General features: G+C 39.9%; 1 protein-coding gene across 1 annotated transcript in view; it reads right to left on the bottom strand.

The window, feature by feature from the left end:
• CD2AP (CD2 associated protein) overlaps positions 1-17,370 on the bottom strand; it is a 97,752-nt gene that overhangs the window by 44,040 nt on the left and 36,342 nt on the right. The window contains exons 3-4 of the mRNA XM_049765364.1: positions 10,390-10,543; positions 1,325-1,425 (exon numbers count right to left, since the gene is read on the bottom strand). Coding sequence (XP_049621321.1) covers positions 1,325-1,425; positions 10,390-10,543 — 255 coding nt within the window. The remainder of the gene's footprint in view (positions 1-1,324; positions 1,426-10,389; positions 10,544-17,370) is intronic.

Raw genomic sequence — 17,370 nt, forward strand, 5'->3', positions numbered from 1 at the left:
CACACACACACGCATGCACACGCGCACTCGGATTGGTTTGGGGGCCAAAGTGATACTGAAGCAGGTAAGATGCTTGATGACTCAAGTACAATCCCAGGCATGCAATATGGTCCACTAATCACCATTTAGATAGAGCGACTACTACATTTAGAGTAAGTAATAAGTGCTGAGTACTGTTAAGCATTAGCCCTCAAAACAAAAACGCTGCTGCTGCTGATAGTAATCCTATTTGTTTAGTATATGAATGTAATAATTCAAAAAATGGCTTTTTCCTTTTTCCTTTGCCTTATTGCTCTGTGCCTATAATGAGTCCTTATTTCTCTTTTTAAAGGCCTTATTTAGGGGCAAGACCTACGGAGCAAGTAAGTCACTAGCCCTACTACACACATTCGACCCCAGAGCAATGCTGGCACCCTAGATGGTCTCTGGCATATGGTCCCTGAAGTCCATCTGGAGTGATCCCTGAGTGCAGAGACAGAAGTAAACCCCAAGCACAGCTGGAAGTGGTCCCCAAAATAAAAAATCAAATAAATAAAAGCTTATTTACATTCTTAGCTATTTAGATGACATAAGAGATTAAAGAGGTTTTTTGTTATAAAGATAATGCACACCAAATTAGGTATGCCCAAGAGTAAATAGCACTTTATTTTTCTAGATAAGACCACCATAAACTTAAAGAACTATAACTCTTTTTTTTTTTTTGGCATTTAAATGTCTTTATTGGGGGTAAGGGTGTCACCCAAGTGTCCTTTTAGTCTTCCTGAGATCGTTTTTGTGACTTTTTCTTTTTCTTAGCACTGCCATTACTCTTAATGCTGCACCCAGTTTCTTCAGGGCTGCTGAGTGGCTCCTCCTTAAGGGAGAATTTCCGCTTCTTTTTCTTGGAAACCTTGTTTTCAGCTTCTTCCTGATCACTAGCTGGTGACCTCTTCCTCTTAGGAAGACTTACAGTGACAGTGGAAAGAGCTCTAACTCTTTACCTAAAAATTCCTCATTAAAAAAAATAAGAAACAGGGGCAAGAGCGATAGCACAGCAGTAAGGTGTTTGTTTTGCATGCAGCCAACTCAAGACAGACACCAATTGAATCTTGGCATCTCATTTGGTCCCCCGAGCCTGTCAGGATCGATTTCTGAGCACAGAGCCAGGAGTAACCAGAACGCTGCCGGGTATGACCCAAAAAAACAAAACAAAACAAACAAAAAAAAATACAGCAAAAGAAAAGAAACTGATAAAAGTTGTAACAAAATATTCAGTATTCTTTTAAAGCATGTTTTCAAATATATAGAAAATTACTACTTTATCTGTAGTTTTTGTTTTCCTTACCTCTTCATTAATATCAATAATATCTCCCACTTTCAACTCCAGTTCATCCTCATTTTGTGGAGTGTATTCAAAGAGAACCTTGCACTGACGTTTCTTGGTCTCTAAAGAAAATAAAAAAATAATTTAAAACAAAAACCTGAGTTTAAAAGACCAAAGATCGATAAAGAACAGCACCTTTACATGTTTAGTGTCATAGGAATTATATGTATCATGATTATAATTAAATAAAATAAAATAAAAAACATGAGTTCCTAAATCGTTCTAGCCTGCCTCATACTACAATATCCAAAAAAAATTTAAACTAATTACAAATAGGTCCAAACTACAGGATATATTTATACATCTAATTTCACAAAACAAAAGCATCCACTGTTAATTTTTAGATTAGAAACACAAACAATAAAAGACAACATTGGCAAAGCAACAAATCTGTTACAGCAAGTTCTCCAAGTCAGCGATTTTTATTCAGCCTAATTAAATTTGCCTAGAAATATTTAAAATGTTCTGTGTGCTGCTGACAAGTAAGCAAAATGCAGACAGTAAAACTAACTTTATTTCACCCTAATAGCTCTTTTCTGACAAAAGGCAAACTCCTAGGTAAAGGTAAAAATAATTTAGATTGTCTAACAAGCCTCATTTAGAGAAGTAAGTCATTTACTGCTCTTAAGATTTGTGACTCTATTCACAACTTCTTTCAAACTCTAAAACTGAGAATCCAGACTGACTCATTCCATCTTTTAAAGTAAATAAATAGAAATAGCTAAAGGTAGGACACACAGGGATGTAGCTCAATGGTAGAGAGCCTAGATGCAGTTTAATCCCTGGCTTCATGCCACATAGCACCAATTCCAGGACATGAGTATGTGATTTCCAGTGCACCCAACCAAGCATACAACCATGGATATTTGCAGCAGCAGTGAGAATAAATAAGAGGGAAGTAAAAGGGAGGGAGGAAGAAGTCAGAAAGATAGTATAAAGGGTACGATACTTTGCCTTGCACAAAGATAACCTGGATTCCATCCCCAGCACCACATGTGGGTCCCAAACAACCTCCAGGAGTGATCCCCAAGCACAGAGACAGAAGTCTGAGCACAGACAGATGGTGTCCAAAACAATAGCAACAACAATAAAGAATTCTTAAAAAATAAAAACAGAGCTTGCTCTCCAAACCCATGTTCTGCAGTGCACATGTATCTTGTTTGCTTATCTTTTGTTTCTTTGCGTGCCTATGTCCACTGTGTTCTCACATTTCTCCCTCTCTCCCCTCACATCTCTTTTTTTTTTTTATTTTTATTTTTTTTTAATTTTTATTTTTAATTATGAGAACAAGGGTGCAAAGAAAGAGGACAAGGTAAAGTTACAGTGGAAGGACAATCACCCATAACATAATTCTCAGAAGTCCCCTTGCTGATATCTTAACTTTGAAATTTCAGCCAAAGAACATTAAGATAAATAAGACAGAATCCATGTACAATTACTTTGTCCCTCAAGTCCCCAGATTGTAACCCATTATAATATTTCTTAACAGTACACAAGGCAATCTAAAGCCATAAAACTTATGTAACTCCTTAAACATTACAGGCATAGTATTTTCTTACATTTCCATATACATGCATATTAGCTTAAGTTAACCTCAAATTTTAAGTGAGTTCTTTTTAAGGATTAGAGTCAAAGGAGCACAGTAAAAATGGTGTTAGAGTGGCAATTGTTGTTTGCATAGGCCCACCAAAATATGAGGGACATGGAAAGAAATAACGTTGGCCTAAGTACAAAGAGACCAGACCCCTGAAGTTTCCTGGCACAAGACCAAGTCTAGGCTCCAGGCAAGCTAGATCGTCCAATCCAATACATTGTCTGTAGTGCCAACACACTTTTATTTTTCACACAGTCTCTGTTGTTGGTATCATGTTTCTGTATTAAAGATCCTGGAATCTGCATATCTTACATTGAAGTCAGGATGTGGAGCATCCTCTCCTTTCACCTCACAATCAAAGGGCAATGCAGGGAGCCCTGTCCTGTAAGCAGGTCGTTGTTGTTGTTAAGTCTTCTCAGTGTTAAGGGAAGTCTCTTTTGAGCAGGTCGAAGTCTGAGCAGTGTAGGTCTTCCGTGGTAGAGGATTGCTTCCAGGTGATGTTATAGACCAGCCTGGATGTTTCGTGCATGGCTTTCCTGGTTCAGGGGAGAATGGAATATGCCCTTTCTTCTGAGGTCTGTGCCAGGTCGTTATGTCAATGTTCAGAGTGTAAGGTCCCTTTGCACTACAAGATTTGTGTGTTCCAATCTCTATTAGATAGGATCTTATTTGTATTTATACTATTTTCCCATTTTAATGTGCCTATGCAAATAAGAAGCAATGCCACATGGTGTTATTGGTGCATATGGGGGCCATAAGAACAATTACAATGATTCCCATGACATGGTTCAATCATAAGCATTAAACTGGGGGACTCATCCACCAAAATTCCTTGTTAAACAGCTCAAAAAGAGAAGATAAAAAGTGGTTAGAATCATCACTGTATAAGACAACATTTAGTAAGAATTATAGCTGTCAGAGAAAAAACACAAAATATTCTAAAGAAATATGTGTCCATTTTATGTATCTTGAAACAGTTTGGGGTTGTGACACACAATGCACAGCTTTGGACTGTGATTAGGATTGTACACTACTGAAGTTAAAAAGAGTAAACTAGGTTAGTGATGTTTGAGAGGGGGTTAGAGAGTTAAGGAGTTAAAAAGAGCTTTGTAGGGGTGTGGGAAAGGGGAGAATACAAAATAAACATTCTGTATACGGAACACATAACATAAGAATAAGGAATATTCTGAATACATGAAGTACATGAAGTACGCGCGGGGGCGTGAGCCTCTGTAGTTTTTGGATGCCTAGGGAGGAATTTCTCACCCCCTCCCCCCAGGGCCCGATTAATCAGGCGTGGCCCTGAAGACCCGCCTGGTGTGGGGGGAATCTTGTTCCCCTGGACTAAGTGGTCAGCCCAGGGGTCCTATGGCTAGCTGTCCTGCCCAGAGCCCCCAACATACCAGGCAAACACACCAAGAAATCCTGGCATTCGGAGTGTTCTGAGCCCAGCCAAGCCTCTGTAGTTTTTGGATGCCTAGGGAGGAATTTTTCACCCCCTCCCCCCGGGGCCCGATTAACCAGGCGTGGCCTTGAAGACCCGCCTGGTGTGGGGAAATCATGCTCGCCTGGACTAAGTGGTCAGCCCAGGGGTCCTATGGCTAGCTGTCCTGCCCAGAGCCCCCATCATACCAGTCAAAAGCCCACGAAATCCTGGCATGTGGAGTGTTCTGAGCCCAGCCGAGCCTCTGTAGTTTTTGGATGCCTAGGGAGGAATTTCTCACCCCCTCCCCCCAGGGCCCGATTAACCAGGCGTGGCCCTGAAGACCCGCCTGGTGTGGGGGGAATCTTGTTCCCCTGGACTAAGTGGTCAGCCCAGGGGTCCTATGGCTAGCTGTCCTGCCCAGAGCCCCCAACATACCAGGCAAACACACCAAGAAATCCTGGCATTCGGAGTGTTTTGAGCCCAGCCAAGCCTCTGTAGTTTTTGGATGCCTAGGGAGGAATTTCTCACCCCCTCCCCCCAGGGTCCGATTAACCAGGCGTGGCCTTGAAGACCCGCCTGGTGGCCTCACATCTCTTTAAATAAGTTTTAATTAAAACTATTTTAGGAGCCAGAGATACAGCATGGAGGCATGGCATTTGCCTTGCATGCAGAAGGATGGTGGTTTGAATCCCGGCATCCCATATGGTTCCCTGAGCCTGCCAGGAGTGATTTCTAAGCGTAGAGCCAGGAGTAAACCTTGAGCACTGCCGGGTGTGACCCAAAAATAAATCAATAAAAAATAAAATAAATAAAAGCTATTTTGCTTATAATAAATAGCTATAGACAGTGATCAAGTATAAATACTTCTCACCAAAGTGTGTTCCTAACACTGCAGCAACAATTTAACCAACAAAACACCCAAAACTAAGGAAGCACATTACATACAACCAACATCATAAAGGAAATGCAAACAGGCAATATTAACAAATAGCTGAATCTCTAAATTTAAAAAAACACCTCAGCAATAGTTCCTTTCCCAAAGGAACTAAATCTTATTCCTTTAATATTTTTATATTGGGGCCAGAGAGAGAAAGCATAGCGGTAGGGTGTTTGCCTTGCAGGCAGCCAACTCAGGAGGAACCCAGTTCGATTCTGGCATCCCATATTGTCCCCCAGCCTGCCACCGGTGATTGCTGAGTGCAGAGCCAGGAGTAACCCCTGAGCATCACCGGGTGTGGCCCAAAAACCAAAAAAATAACTAAATATTTTTATGTAAAATAAGCAAAGATACAGGATCAGAGATATACTACAGTGTGTAGTAGGGTACCTGTATAACACACAGTAGACTCCAATTCACTCTTAAGCACCCAATGTTTTCCCCCAAGCCCTGCCAACAGTGGTCCCTGAGCACAGAGCCCTGAGAACCCAGGCTATCCCCCCAAAAATAGATAATAAGCATTGTATATATTTTTTGTTTGCCTTTGTGTTTAGGCAACATCTGAGCAAAGCATAGGGAACAGACTGTAGGTGTTGTCTAGCATTTAACCCTGGTCAGTAACGTGAAAGGCAAACACCTGCCACTACAGCTCTAGCCCGCTGACTATTTATTCTTATAGAAAAATCCTTTTTTTTTTTTTTTTTTTTTTTTTTGGTTTTTGGTTTTTGGGCCATACCTGGTGACACTCAGGGGTTACTCCCAGCTATGTGCTCAGCAATCGCTCCTGGCTTGGGGGGCCATATGGGAGGACAGGCCAAGGGATCAAACCAAGGTCCATCCTGGATCAGCCATAGGCAAGAAAAATGCCTTACTACTACACCATCGCTCAGGTCCTAAAATAATCTGTCAATGTTTCCTTTCATTGAGTCTCAGGGAACTCTTTTGTTTGCTTTGTTTTTGAGTTTCACCTGGCAGTGTTAAGGGCTTACTTACTCATTGTCCTGTGCTCAGGGATCACACCTGGAGAGGGTCAGGTGAGTACATTTGGTGCTGGGATCAAACTTAGGTCAGCAGCATAGGTGCCTTTCCCAGTATACTTTCTTCAGCCCCTCAGAAAACATTTTTAAAAAAAAAAATTTTAACTACAGTTCTTTACGAAAAGAACTTCTTGTAAAAGGGCAAATTACACTAAAGATCAACATTTCATACATGTTTTTTGCAATTGTTGTGACCTTGAATAAAAAGAATGTATAAGCTGTCTCTATATCTAGCACTTCAAAGATCAGGGAAATAATGTATATTACCAGAAAGAAAAATCCCTTTTGCTTGGGGTACTCTTGATTTAAAAAAAAAAAAAAAAAACAAAAAAAAAAAACAACCTTTCTATCTTCTTAGCAATCAGGTCTTTAAAAATATACCAGGGTTGGGGAGGAGATACACTAGAATGAGCCAGAGGAATAACTAACTGAACAGATTGAGAATATGCTTTGTATTTGGGGGGCTCAGGTCAATCATCAGCATCACATGGTCTCTGTGCACTACAAGAGTAAACCCAGAGCCAGAAAGCTAGCATGGAGGTAAGGCGTTTGCCTTGCATGCAGAAGGTCAGTGGTTGGAATCCCGGCATCCCATATGGTCCTCTGAGCCTGCTAAGAGCGATTTCTGAGCATAGAGCCAGGAGTAACCCCTGAGTGCTGCTGGGTGTGACCCAAAATCCAAAATAAAAAAAATAAAAAAAAAGAGTAACCCCAAAACAAAACAAAAACAAAAAACTTAAGTCTGCTTTTTAATGAGCATGAATATCCTTTTAAGTGTTTTAAAATGTGACAGAAGATAAAAAACAGATGGCTATAACAAGCCTGGGGCCAAACAGAGTAGGGTCAATTTGAAGCACCATATATGGACATCTGAGTTATAAAGTGATCCCTGAGCATTGCTGTGTATAATACCCCCTCCCCCCACAAAATAACCAATATCTAAATAACTTAAGTAAATGAATAAGAAGTATACAATCAACTCTGGCCAAAACACAGGAATGAAGTTTCATCATCTTACTTGGATTGCTGGGGAGGGGATATGTGTGGGAGATGGACACAGGACATATTTAATTTAGGACTATACCCAGCTATTCAGGACTTATTCCTTGCTCTGTGCTCATGCTTACGGATAACTAGCAATGCTAAGAAATTTTATGTGATGACTAACACAGGTCGGTCAACTGTGTGTTAAGACAAGTGCCCTACCCATTGTAATCTCTCCAGCCCATCAAGAAACTACTTTTTAGCTTGAAAGGATTTGAGGATAAAGAACTGAGGCAAGATTTGCTTTAAAATCTCAGACTCGGGGCCGGGTAGGTGGCGCTGGAGGTAAGGTGTCTGCCTTGCAAGCGCTAGCCAAGGAAGGACCACGGTTCGATCCCCCGGCGTCCCATATGGTCCCCCCAAGCCAGGGGCGATTTCTGAGCACATAGCCAGGAGTAACCCCTGAGCATCAAACGGGTGTGGCCCAAAAACCAAAAAAAAAAAAAAAAAAAAAAATCTCAGACTCAATAAGCTTTTCTTTATTTTTCTACATAGAGAAAAATATTGGCAGAACTCTCAACAACACTGAAGTCAGAATGTTAAGCAACTTTTAAGGACCGTCATTGCCCAAGCAATTGGAAGCAATAATAATCAAATGGGACTATTTAAATTAAGATGCTTCTGTACCTCAAAGGAAACAATGAGCAGAATACAAGAGACAGCCCACAGACTGGGAAAAGTTATTTGCCACTACTCATCTGGTAGAACAAACTCTATGGAAAAAAAACAAACAACCCTATCAAAATGGAGAGAAGAAAATAAAAATATTCTCAAAGAAGAAATACAAAAATCAAAAGGCATATGAAAAAACACTTTGTATCAATAATCATCAGGGAAACATAAATCAAAACAGTAAGAAACCACCAAACACCAGCAAGACTGGCACTCCTCAAGAAGAAAATCTACTGTTGGCAAGGATTCAGGGGAGAAAGGGATGCTCATTCACTGCTGGTGGGAATGTGGACTGGTCCAGCCTTTTTGAAATTTAATATAGTTATTACTCAAAAAGTTAGCAATCAAGTTTCCTTAGGACCTAGACACAGCAATTCTACTCCTAGGAATATACTCCGAGAGTCCAAAAGCACAATGCAAAAAAAACCAAAAACATCTGCATTTTTAAGTTCATTACAACACATTCACAATAGCCATTTAACCATAAGATGAAGTCATACAATCAGCTGCCATGTGAGAACATTTATCTGGGGAGTATAGTGTGCTGAGTGAAGTTAGTTACATCTCTCATATGTGAGACATAAAGAAACTTTATAGGGGATAAACAAAATCCCAAAGGTAACGGAAACAAAGAGAAGGAGACCTGGTCCTTCTGTAAGAAGCTAGCCACACACTGTTGTTGATGGGGGGGGGGGGGGATATAGGGAAGAGAATACTAAGACAATGTTGGAGGGGTAAGTGTGTGCCAGAGAGGCAAGCTGGGAACCAGGAAGCCGACACTGTGGAGGGAGAGGTGGGGTGGGGGTTTTGGGAGGACACTGGTGAAGGGACTGGTATTAGAACACTTTAATTCTGAAAGTTGGTAACAATTAACTTTGAAATTCTAATTCACAGTGATTCAATTTCAAGAAAAAACTAGATATGGAGCTGAGGCTGAGATACAGCTCAAAAGAGCTGCAGCACATACTTCGCTTGCAAAGATACTAGTTCAACAATGTCCCTATCCCCCAAAGTGTATGTGGCCATAGTGGTCTTTAAAAAAATTCATGACCAAGTTGGCTTTTTGATTTTTACCACTTTTTCACCAATAGTAAAACAAAACTCGAGTGTTTAGAACATCTTGGGCCAGAAGGAGCATACAGAGGTAAAGCCCTTGGTTTAATACTAGCACTTACTCAGGTCCCCCACGCCTGCCAGGAGTGATTCCTATACACAGCCGGAGCAAAGCTCAAGCAGAGCCAAGACAGATCCAAAACTCAAAAATAAATAAAAAGATGGACTCAAGAGAGATAGCACAGCGGTAGGGTGTTTGCCTTGCACACAGCTGATCCAGGACGAATGGTGGTTCAGAATCCCGGCATTCCCATATGGTCCCCTGTGCCTGTCAGGATGATTTCTGAGTGCAGAGCCAGGAGTAACCCAATAAACAAACAAATAAAAAGATGGACTTGGAGAACAGTGCAATTACTTAGGCACCTGTTTTGCTAGAAAATACTCGTGAGTTCCAATCTCTGCTCTTTGACCCTGGCAGCTCTGCTATCTACAACCCAGAGCATCACAAGCAATTTCCAGCCAAACCAGTGTCAGATTATGAGTGTGATGCCCTATCAAGAACTACAATGAGAGAGCTAGCGACACAACCAGTAAACATAACTTGTGGAGAAAGTAAGTGTGTGTATACCAGAAGCAATCAAAAGCATAACCTGTGTGTATCAACTAAGAGTATGAGTGACCCCAGAACACATGCGTGAGCACAACAGTTAAAGTAGTGAAAATCTCATTGACCACGGCAACCAAGTGTGCAAGTACTGCAAACCTGATGTGCAAAACCTGTGAGCACTACAACAGGCACTGTGCGATCAACATCATCACAATTATAATGGTATCAACAAAAGACAACAAGGGGAAATGGGAGTGGAGAAGAGAAAACAAAAATAATCGTGTCTTAGAGATGGCTCAAAGGACTGGAGTACATGCTTTTCATGAGAGAATTCCATTTCCTGTACTCCATGGTCCCCGAATGACTGCTAGGGGCAACCTCCATACAACTCCCAGAACAGAATAGTCTACCACCCAGCCCAAACATATCTGGTACAAAGATTAAAATTAATTTGAAAAATAAATTAGTAGAATAACTAATACTCATGTTTTATTTTGCATTCCCTTAGTTGTCAGCAGGTCACCATAGATTATCATATAAAAATTATAATCATATCAGCCAATAATCTGCTACAAAAGATCAAGCGAATTTTTTTCTGATTTCTAAAAGCTTACAAAGCACTACTTTAAGTAACTCTTAATTAATAGTTTACATACTCTTCTTAATGTTTTTGGTTTGTGGATGTGGCTGAATTCCTCCAGCTGGAAGACCATAGGTGCTTATTCGTTGCACAAGACTTGCTACATTCCCGTGCCGTTCCCGTTTGATGGGCAAATTGTCATCCTTAGATTCTGTCTCTCTTTTAATTTCCTATCAATAAGAAAAAAAAATAGGCAAATTAAATTACAGTGCAAGTATTGAGTAAAAAATACAAAAAGACTTGTGCATGATTATTACACAAAACATCAATAGTTTAAGCAATTTCTCTGGCCAAACATATCTAGAGTATAAATGTACTATGGCAACTATGACTTAGGAGTTTACATCTTACCAGAACTACAAATGAAGTTAAATAAAAGAAGGATGAAACACCACCTCCACCCCAATAAAGAAAATCTAAGAAACATGAACTATAAGACAAATTTTAGTTGTGTCAGTGATAGACAAACATTTTTTAATAATGAAGCATAGAGTAAAACATTGGAAGACTTTCAGGTCAGACAACGTATTACCACAATAAATTCTGTTGTTTGTATGGCAAAAACAGTCAGATGCTGGGATGAACATAAAGCTATGTTTCCATAAAAACTTATTTGTAGACACTATGTAATGATTATATATAATGTTCACACCATAGTTTGTAATTCTTAGCTATCATCTATTATTCAGAAACGTAACAAAAGTTAGCAGCATTCAGATTTCGGCTCATTTTGATTAAAGAACTAGTTATCAGAGAAGATATGCAAAGTTACTTAAAAAATAGAAAATTTGGGGCTAGATAGTTTCAGAGTACATACATGAGGCTGAGCCTTGTTTGAGCCTAGGAACTACAATTCCTCACCAAAGTAATGAGGTGGGAGCAATCCCTAAGCACCACTAGTTGTAGCCCCTCAAAGAAGAACTTTTAATGAAACACAAGGTTTAAACTATATTTAATGAATGAAAACCCAATATTAAAAAATCAATTCTTTCTATAATTATGGTGCAATGAAATTCCATTAAGTATAACTTAGATTTAATGATTCTGTATTTGCAGAGGAAGAACGAATTTCTCAGGTTCCCTAATTCCTGAGTACAAAGTACCAACAAATTACTTTCTTGGCAAATGTTTAAATCAATTTTATGGGTAAAGAAACAGAGATTAGGATGTCATATGCAAATTTCTAAGCACAGAGCCAAGAGTAACCTGAGTGCCACAGGGTGTGGCCCAAAAACCAACCAATCAAGCAACCTATCTATAATAAAGCTTCATCCTTCCTTCTAGCTTTTTCTTCTACCCAATCAATCAGAAAATGAAAATATATGGGGCCGGAGAGATAGCATGGAGGGACAAGGCAGTGTTGGGGATATGGCTCACTGCTCGATTTATTGTCTCTGGGTTCTGTCCCCAGCATCACAAAAAAATGTTAGAATTAGAGGAGAAATGTTGATAGTTTAACAGTACAACCTCTAGTCCCTTCCAAAGTAGCAATGAAAAAACATAATTTTATTCTCCATATTGCTCTTTTCTTTAAAAGTATTTAAGATTTAATACATTGAGAGATCTAATGTCTACAGAAATATTTAACCTATACAATTTTGGGGAAAAAACATTTAAATGCAATTTTAATTAACAAACTGAATTATTTTTGAAACAATCATTTAAATGTTTCTGAAAGAGAAAAACAAGTATAGAAAATTACAGAAAAAATAAAGACACCAGCAAAGTATTTTATACATGATAGTTTCCTGTAATACTTGTATGAATAACCTATTTCCTTGTTCCTTATTATATCAAAACCAACACTTTGACACTCTTGGAGAACTCTTCCAAAAGAATCAAAAATTCTTTTTAACTTAAAGATATAATAAGTAAAACAATTCATTTACCAACACTGACATCTCCTGAGAACACAATCATTTATTTTTTTTAAATATCAAAGTAAAAACATGGCAACAATGAGATAATAGCACCCTCTGTCATTTGTATAAGCTCAAAAATAACCACCCTGTGTCCACATATAATCCCACTAGTAACTTATAAGCATGCGGATAAAGATATTTGTTAAGCTCTCTTGATAGCGTCTTTCAGTATAACATACCTTATTTCTCCATAATTCTGTGCTTCAATACTTCTGCAACAAATCCTGCACCTTGGACAGTAGTGCTCCGCCCCTTCTCCGCCCCAGCCCCTCCTGACTCACTCAGATCATCTGATTCTGCACTCCACCTTAATGTGAAACAGAGTTCACTGACATTTATTAAATGCCTATAACTAGGCAACTACAGTTAGCTATAGTCACGTGTTGTTTGATCTTCAGAAGCACCCATCACAGAAAATAAAGGGAGCTAACAATATTTACTACCCTTTTTTAAGGGGTCAACCCCAGCATTGTTCATCTGAATCAGGGACCAGTCTAGGCAATACTCAATACAAAACTGGTTTGAGGGATTCCTAGGGACTGAATATGCAAACCTGCACAGGCCCAGGATAGTACAGAGGGTAGGGCACTTGCCTTGTATGCTGCCAACCCAGATTCAATCCCCAGCACCCCATCTGGGTCTCCCAAACCCACCTGGAGGGAGTGGGAAGTCTGCATATATTGCTAGGACACTAATTACAAAGCTACTTCCCTGCCAATCTATTTTGTGTTAACAACTAAAAATAATTTTTCTAAATACAATTTTTTTTAAAAAGAGAACTATTTTGGGGCCCAAGCAATGGCGCAAGCAGTAGGGTGTGTTTGCCTTGCATGCACTGACCTAGGACGGACCACAATTCTATCCCCCGCAAGCCAGAAGTGATGTCTGAGCCATAGCCAGGAGAACCCCTGAACGTCACAGGGTGTGGTCCAAAAACCAAAAAAAGAAAAATAACTACACTAACAACTACCATGACAATGTTAATGAGAGAAGTAGAACCATTATTCAATTAAAGAATATACTTATAAAAACATCAGAATCGGGGCCAGAGCAGTGGTGCAAGAGGTTAGGCATCTGATCTGCCTTGCCCATGCAGCCAGGACAGACCGCAGTTCGATTCCCTGCCCCCCCCCCAATCCCCTGGCATCCCATATGGTTCCCCAAGCCAGGAGCAATTTCTGAACGCATAGCCAGTAGCTATTTCTGAACATATAGCCAGTAGCATCACCTGAGCATCACCAGGTGTGTGTGGGGGAGGGAGAAGGGGGGAGGGAGAGAGAGATAGAGAGGGAGGGAGAGGGAGGGAGAGGGAGAGAGAGAGAGAGAGATAGAGAACTATTTCTCCTAAAAGGTGAAATTCTCCCATAATACTGAGTTCTTATAGATCTAGGATACAAATACTCAGACTATATCAAATGTCTTCATTATTATATCTATTAAGGTGTTCTGTGATCAGTAATCTTTGGTATTTCTGTAATTGTTTGAGGAATGCCATAAACCATACTTATGTAAGAAAACAAATTTAATATGTGCCCTAAATGTTCCACCAATCCACTATTGCCCATCTGCCATCTCCTCAGATCAGCTTTATTTCCCAAGACATAACAATAATAAAATTAGGCACTATATCAAGTAAAAATGACATCTGTTACTTTAAATTAAAAGCATACATGTATGCGGCCCTAGATTCAATCCTCAGTACCACTAAAAATAAAATTAAAATAAAGCTAGAATTGAGTGAGAAAGGTATGGAAAGGTGTGTCAAAAGAATAACACAAATGAAGAGATAAGACTCTTAGTCAAAACTAAGTTGTGAACAGGAAGGAAAAGTTCTCAAAACAAATTAACATTGTTACTCCAATGAACAAGAGACTGATAAACATGGATAGCCTTATTTTTTGTTGGTTTGTTTGTTTTTGCTTTTTGGTCACACCCAGCAGCGCTCAGGGGTTACTCCTGGCTCTACGCTCAGAAATCACTCCTGGCAAACACAGGGACCATATGGGATGCCAGGATTCGAACCACCGGCTGTCCTGGATCAACTGCATGCAAGGCAAATGCCCTACCGCTGTGCTATCTCTCTGGCCCCTAGCCCTATTATTGAAAGGAAGAAAAAGATTAGTGCTCTGTATAGAAGAACAAAATAACTACAATATCACCTTATACCATAACATAACCCACGGTTAAGCAATTTTGGGGGGACCACACCCGGTGATGCTCAGGGGTTACTCCTGGCTCCTCACTCTGAAATCGCTCCTGGCTTGGGGGATCAAATGGGACTCCTGGGGATCGAACTGCGGTCCATCCTTGCTTACAAGGCAAACACTCTACCGCTGCACCATCGCTCCAGCCTCCAGGGATAAGCTTTAACTCTTCAATACTAAGGTTGCGGGAGGTAAAGACACTTATAGAAGAAAAGTATGAAATGAAGAGATTGGTTCATCTTCAGAACATAAAAATGCAAAATGAGGCAAGTTCTAATAGTAAAGTTGCAGCAAGTTATCCCAAAGAACAATGGCTCTTGATTAAGGTGGCTCCACTGAACAAAGGTCTCAGAGCAAACAAAACAGATTTACACTGACAGATGTTTACACTGACAGATGTCATCTGGGACTTTTGCCACTAGTGAGAGCCAATCTTTGAACTACCTTTAAAGATTCAAACAGAAGTTGAAAGAATTAAAATATGCTGATGAGTGTTAAGTGTCTATAAATATTTCTGGCAATTTCTTCCAAAAACTGGAAGAAAAAGAGGTCAGAGAGAATATATAGGGCATACGGCACTTGCCTTACATACAACAGAGCTAGATGCAGACACCTGTCACTCCATATGATACCTTGAAGCCAGTCCTAAGTGATCCCTGAATCCTGAACAGGGAGTGTGCCCCCCAAAAAATAAAAAAATTAAAAATGGGAAGGCAAAAGTACAGGGTGAGAGAGAGCAGCCATTCAAAATTATAGTCACACACTTAATAGTAAAAAGGGTACAAAACAGGCTGGAGTGAAAGCACAATGGTAAGGCATTGCCTTGCACACAGTCAACAAGACAGTCCCCAGTTTGAATCCCAGCATCATCACTCCAGCCCATACCAGGAGCAATTTCTGAGCACATAGCCAGGAGTAACCCGAGCATCACTTGCCAGGGCATACTTAAGCTTTTAGGGGGGCTCAGCCCACCAGATGTATCCTCAGATTTTCCTGGTGGGTAGAACTAATTTAACCCCCATTGGGGCCGGAGCAGTGGCACACTGGTAGGGTGTTTGCCTTGCACAGGACTGACCCAGGACAGATCGAAGTTGGATCCCCTGGTGTCCCATATGGCCCTCCAAGCCAGGATAAATTTTTGTGTACAGAGCCAGGAGTAACTTCTGAGCATCACCGAGTGTGGCCCAAAAGCAAAACAAGCAAAGAAATAGATCCCTGAGCATTGCCAGATGTGGCCCAAAAATCAAAAAAGCAGCTATCACCGAATAAAGTACTGTGAGAAAATACTATTAATATCTTTTCAGCAGATAAAGGAGATAAAGCATGTCATATCAATTTCTACAAAGACCTAAGTCTGTGGAACTGTACAATCTAACTCCCAAAAACATAAATCCATGCTACCCTTAAAAGAATCTCTTAAAAAGTTCTAAATCAAAAGATGCTAAAGAAATATCAATTAAACATGGGGCCAGAGTGATAGCACAGGGGAGAGGGCATTTGCTTAGCACTTGACTGACCCAGGTTCAACCCCCCGGCATCCCATATGGTCCCCAGTAGCTACCAATAGTAATTTCTGAACACAGAGCCAGGAGTAACCCATGTACAGGCATCTACTACCAATGACCCCACAAAGGACATCCAACTTCAGGACAGCATGCCATTCATCATCATAAATAGTTCCTCTAAGCCTCACTCTAAACAAATAGCACTGTGCCCAGGCCCCAAATGAAGGAAAAAGAATCAGCAGTGCCACTACTCCAAATTTAACAGTAAGGAAGAAGGAGCCTCCTTCCCAGACCAGGATTTCAAGGGTTAGGCATAATAAAGAAGTAAAAGAAAACAACTGCATTAATGGATGAAGATAAAAGCAACTCTAAGCAACTCTCCACCACCAACAAAAAAGAAAACTTTCTAATCTTCCTGAAGAGGAATTCAAAGTACTAGTGATTAGGTTGTTCACTGAACTAAAATAAACAATAAAGAATCACAACAGAGTAAGTATGAAAAAAAAAAAAAACACTTTGATCAGAAATTATCGAACATGATAAGCATGGTAAGAAATTACAGAAACAGAGAAATGATTCAACATGCTAATATAAAAAGCAAGACATTATCCAAAAAGAGCAAAAGAAGAAAAAAAATTATTTTAACAATGAAAAAATTTATAAGAAACATGATAGGACAGACTGGGGAAAAACAATAGATAAGCTATAGTAGTCCAGAGGGAAAGTAAAAAAAAAAAAAAACAAAAACAAAAAACCAAGGGAAGTTTTGATGAGAAAAAGTAAAGTTTCTCCAAGCTGAGCATCAATTTGCACCAACAGATCCAGAAAGCCAAGCGTCCCAAAAAGAATAAACCCTAACAGACATCATAATTAAAATGGCAAGATGAAGGAAAACTCGGGTGGAGGGTATGGTGCTGAAAAACTGCCTGCACAAAACCCCTATCATTAGCAGTATTGTAAATGACAGTGTCTAAAGTAAAAACTAAAAATAAGGCAAAAATCTTAAAAGTAGTAAGAACCAAAAACAGAGCTCCTACCTCGAGGAGTGTAGCAAGAGCAAAGCCAAAAATTACCTCTAAGAGATCTCCCATTAAAAACCACAGTAGAAGCCATAAAGGTAGGACAGTGGTGTTTTGCAGTGGATAACTCCACTTCCTTCCCACAAACTGCATATAGTTACCCAAACACCACCAGGAAAGAACCTTGAGCACAGAGACATAGATAGCTCCCTAGTTAGCATCCAATGTGACCAAAAAAAGCCTAAAACAAACAAAACTCAGGCAGACCTTTCAACTTAAACTCTAAAGACTAGAAGCGACTGGTATGATATATCTGCCACAGGAGTTAGTTATCCAAATAAGAATAC

This window comes from Suncus etruscus, chromosome 18 (genome assembly GCF_024139225.1).
Source record: "Suncus etruscus isolate mSunEtr1 chromosome 18, mSunEtr1.pri.cur, whole genome shotgun sequence".
Lineage (NCBI taxonomy): Eukaryota > Metazoa > Chordata > Mammalia > Eulipotyphla > Soricidae > Suncus > Suncus etruscus.